Here is a 3,959-nt window from a genome sequence, read left to right on the forward strand (position 1 = left end):
TGCGAGTTGCAAGCTAGCGAAATGTACGTTAGAGATGATTGTACCTTGTACTTGTTGTGCACTGGCCAGCTAAGCTTTGCAAGATGCAAACTCGACATTCAGTGACAGCAGTGCTCGTTCGTTTGCGTCTGTACCCATCTGCACAGTCCTGATCAAAAAGTCCTGCTGCTGCAGGTTACATGTTCACGGGAGGTGTCTCTTTGTGGCATCCTTGTTGCTTTCTCGTGCACAGCTAGTGAGCTAGAAGCTCGAAAGTATAATGCAGTGTATTGAGGAATGGGAATGTGCAAGTAAAAGTGTGAAACGCATGCACAAAAAGGCGCGTGTGAGACCGAACCGGCTGAATGGATCAGATTCTATTTGGAAGTTAAATGAGTCCACCAATTGTACTCGTATGACTACACCATGGTAGATTAGTTGTTTAAATCGTTAAATGATCAAAAGTTGACTTCGCGCTTCTGAAATTTCGTAGTACCAAATATAGTTTTTCTTTGTAAGAGAGGAGGAACCAAAAAACAGCACCGCCGTCGATGGGTTGAAAACAGTACTAAATGGGCTGAACACAGATACGCCGTGGATGGGCTGATTTAACGTCAGTAACCAATTTTGTGACAGCTGCCCAATATGGCTTACGGCCCAGTAAGCATTGTACGGCCGACGTCAACGACGGGGCTTTTTAGATTTTCTCTCTCCTATTTTTCTGGCGCATCTACTCAATATAGCAAGAAGTTGGAACTTATTTTTTGGAGGAGATAACATGAGTTGGAACTTGGATCACCAAGCGGTAAATTCCATGGATCTAACTTAAGCATGATACTGGTAATTATCCCGTTCTGATAGACAACAATGTTGCAACCGCCAAGAAGCCAACTGCATGATGGCGAGTTTCTGGTTCTTTCCTACGGCTTAGGACCAGCTAAACTTCAAATCCGAGCCCAATTTCTTTCCCTGTGCATCCGACCGCGTCAGCCGCAGCACTGCAAGGCCTGCAAGAACAAACAGGAACTACGGTCATGTCCTGTGTTGTTTTGCACATCTGTTCACATCTCTAGGCTGCTAAATCCTGCGGTTCTGAAGGTGAGCTCACCGTGCGCCTCAGCTAGATGCGCAGGTCGGCTTGCGAGGTGGGAGCTGGTGGTGAGGCGTTCTCTGAAATGGGGGAGAGAGAAGCAAACGACTGGCAAGTTCTTACACTGATGAAGGAACCTGATGAACTCATTCAGCTGAACAGAACTGAAGGTTGTCACTGCTGCACTTACCTTCAGCTTGGGCTTCAGAAACTCAACGGCATCCCTTGTGCTGCTGTTTGCAGCCTGCTGCAAGAGGGACGCCACGAAGAGCAGGGTTAGACGCAGTCTGAAGATACGTCATGCCTGAATATTGGAGTGAGGATTCTGTTCTCTGTTCTTACCTTGCCGAGCACCCAGTCTGCGGAATCGAAGTAGGCGCGCTCGTGGTCCTGCACCAGCACGCGGGAGCGCGGGAAAAAGGAAACGATCAAAGCTGCTATCATAGCTCGTTTCCACAGAGAGCACTGATCATATTCGGGTCGTTTGGTAGCATGCAGGAGAAGTGTTATCTTCGTAAAGTTTTCTGAAATTCCATACCTTGGATATCAAAGGCTTCTTGGGTGCAATTCCTCCATACTTCTTCTCAATGCATGCCTGCAAAATTAATCAACACATCAGAAACTCCTGAGCAAAGCCTGCACCAAAAATCTGCAAAAAATCCATGCTAACAATCTACTTCTGAAGCTGTGTGCCGGGACACTGAACTTCTTCCTGGGAAATAGGGAAGGCTTATCCGTTTGTTCAGGGGTCAAGAGTCAAGACGACATGCCGGTGCAGATACAGGCACCTCTCTAGTGGACCGACATGACGGCATGAAACACACACCACGCTAATCCATGTTTCTGTCACTTTTTGACCACCCATTTAATCATGATTCACGACTCAATCCAAAGAGGATCGGCCGAAAGCAAATCGTTGGTTCGTTCGTTCATGGATCGCATTGCGCCGCGCCCACAATGACAGAAACAAGCTTCCCTTTCGATCCCTCGCACGACCAATAAATCATCCCAAGGAAAGGATGCTGCTGCGCCAGGCTATGTGGTTGCTTTTGATCCACCAAAAGCATGTGACCGATCTACTGACGGCGATCCCCTAACAAATCCAGCCATGAAAACGACAGGGTTCCAGAAACTGTTACTACTTGAAGGGTTGGTTGTTCATTGCTCATGCGTAATCCATGCAGATGCAGTTGCAAAGGAGAGATTCTTAGGCATGCAGTGAGCTCATCAGTGAAAAAAGCAGCATCTGAAGGCCAGTCAGAACCAGTCCATCCATCATTGACAGGACAAGGCCACAGCTCATGTCTGTTCAGAACCTCAGAAGTTTCAGTCAATAGATTCTTGGGTTGAACACAGGTTGCGTAAAGTTTAGTTTGCTTTAGATCCTTCATTCCTTCATAAGATTTAAATAATCTCGGTATGCGCGGTCAACAAAACCAGATCCTTAGCCATAATCTATAGCGGTATTAGTACTAGATAGTGCGAAATCTTTAAATGCTTAGGATATTAGGTGCTGAGGATAAGTGCTACTTAATCTAGACACACGTTAGGTGATGTCCTGTATTTACTTCTTTTGCATGGTTGAAGTTGAACCTCTGGTTTGCAGTAATTGTTCAATTAAGATGCATCACTATGTTGTCAGAAAACTGAAGATTTCCTTTCACTCGCAAATCATCAGTCTTAGCAGTTAGCTCTAAAGGCGATATATAGCCTTTCTCTCGGGAAAGACTACATCTAAATTATCTCCTAACACTGTAACATCCTGCATTTATCCCGGGAAAGTCGAGTGAAGTGCTTCCTAAAAAATCAGTATTCGGATATGGAATATCCGAACACTCTCAAATTTCCTTTGATATTCATCGTTGGCCTTCATGCACACCTAAATTATATTCAGACATTCTCTTCTCTTAATTCAGGCAATGCTTTGCGACATCGTGAACTCTCTATCGATCTCTGAACTAGCTTTAGGATACAACATAATTCCGAAGGTTTTGTCCTTTTGAGGTCAACAATTCAGAAGATTCAAACATGAAAGTATTGCATCCAAGACGAGGAATGAACTTCTCCCAGAATTAAAAAAAGTAGAAGAATGAACAAGGCAGGTATATGCAATTTGTTTTTCTTCCACCTAACAGGAAACCACTGGAGTAAAACATCTGAATTGTAATATCTATCTATTCTTGATCCACTTTCTGCCAGTAGTAATTTCATAGAAGTTATGTCAAATTACCTCTTCCTCCATAGAAGCCGACGACTTAGCTTCATCAGAGCCTGCCATCTCTTGCCCTCCTCCTTCTCCTCTCTCCCTTCTCTGCAGAAACAACTACACTGCAAGCCTCAGGGCCTGACTAAACACAAAAAGCAAACAAAGAACAAGAAGACGAAATATTCCGCATGAAAATAGGGTGGCAGCAAGTGTGAAAATTTGTGAAAATAGATAAAACCAAAAGCCGTGAAATTTGCATGCGTTTGGTAGTTGGGGCAGAACCTTGTGCGCTCTTCGCAGGAGGATGGAGAGAGAGGCGACGGCAGACAAGGAGAAGTGAGGTGTGTGTGCTGGAGAGGGAAACCGATATATATAGAGAGAGAGCCTGGTTCCTCAGCCTCGCAACACCACATTCTACAGTAACAGGGCCCGAATCTCGAGCGCTGTTCCTCGATCCAACGGCCGTCCGAGGAAGGGTACGGTGCTGTCCATCTGCTGCGGCATCGTGTACGCCTGAGCAGAAGCCATGGGCGTGCGTCCTTGGACACGACGGTATTTTCATCGCCTGCCTGGTGACATGTCAACAACCTGTCGTTGATGCTTCGACGTGTGCCCATGTTTTTCTCCTCTCATAATGCTCGTGTGTGTCGCTTCTCCAACCGTGAATGAATAAAGGACCGGCAT

The 3,959-nt window shown here is 45.6% G+C and overlaps 1 protein-coding gene across 7 annotated transcripts; it reads right to left on the bottom strand.

Moving 5' to 3' along the window:
* Positions 1-719: 719 nt before the first annotated feature.
* On the bottom strand, positions 720-3,701 carry LOC133912336 (uncharacterized). 7 transcript variants are annotated; one of them, XM_062355008.1, is made up of 7 exons: positions 3,558-3,701; positions 3,300-3,392; positions 1,608-1,664; positions 1,412-1,459; positions 1,260-1,313; positions 1,088-1,177; positions 720-986 (listed from the first exon to the last, which is right to left on the bottom strand). In XM_062355008.1, exons 2-6 carry the CDS (start codon positions 3,345-3,347, stop codon positions 1,100-1,102), a joined length of 285 nt encoding a protein of 94 aa, XP_062210992.1. In that variant the 5' UTR covers positions 3,348-3,392; positions 3,558-3,701; the 3' UTR covers positions 720-986; positions 1,088-1,099. The 7 variants fall into 7 exon arrangements, with proteins under 7 accessions (XP_062210992.1, XP_062210988.1, XP_062210994.1 ...); XM_062355004.1 differs by having other exon boundaries at positions 1,260-1,316; XM_062355010.1 differs by having other exon boundaries at positions 1,088-1,149; positions 3,558-3,700.
* Between the last annotated feature and the right edge of the window lie 258 nt (positions 3,702-3,959).

This window comes from Phragmites australis, chromosome 3 (assembly GCF_958298935.1).
Source record: "Phragmites australis chromosome 3, lpPhrAust1.1, whole genome shotgun sequence".
Taxonomy (NCBI): Eukaryota; Viridiplantae; Streptophyta; class Magnoliopsida; order Poales; family Poaceae; genus Phragmites; species Phragmites australis.

Bases quoted from the DNA above. Each gene is read 5' to 3' on its own strand.
- LOC133912336 (XM_062355004.1), bottom strand. From the start codon at position 3,347: ATGGCAGGCTCTGATGAAGCTAAGTCGTCGGCTTCTATGGAGGAAGAG. The intron at 1,665-3,299 runs GTAATTTGACAT...TTAATTTTGCAG, and splicing joins CGGCTTCTATGGAGGAAGAG to GCATGCATTGAGAAGAAGTA. The intron at 1,178-1,259 runs GTAAGTGCAGCA...AGAACTTGCCAG, and splicing joins TTCTGAAGCCCAAGCTGAAG to TCGTTTGCTTCTCTCTCCCC.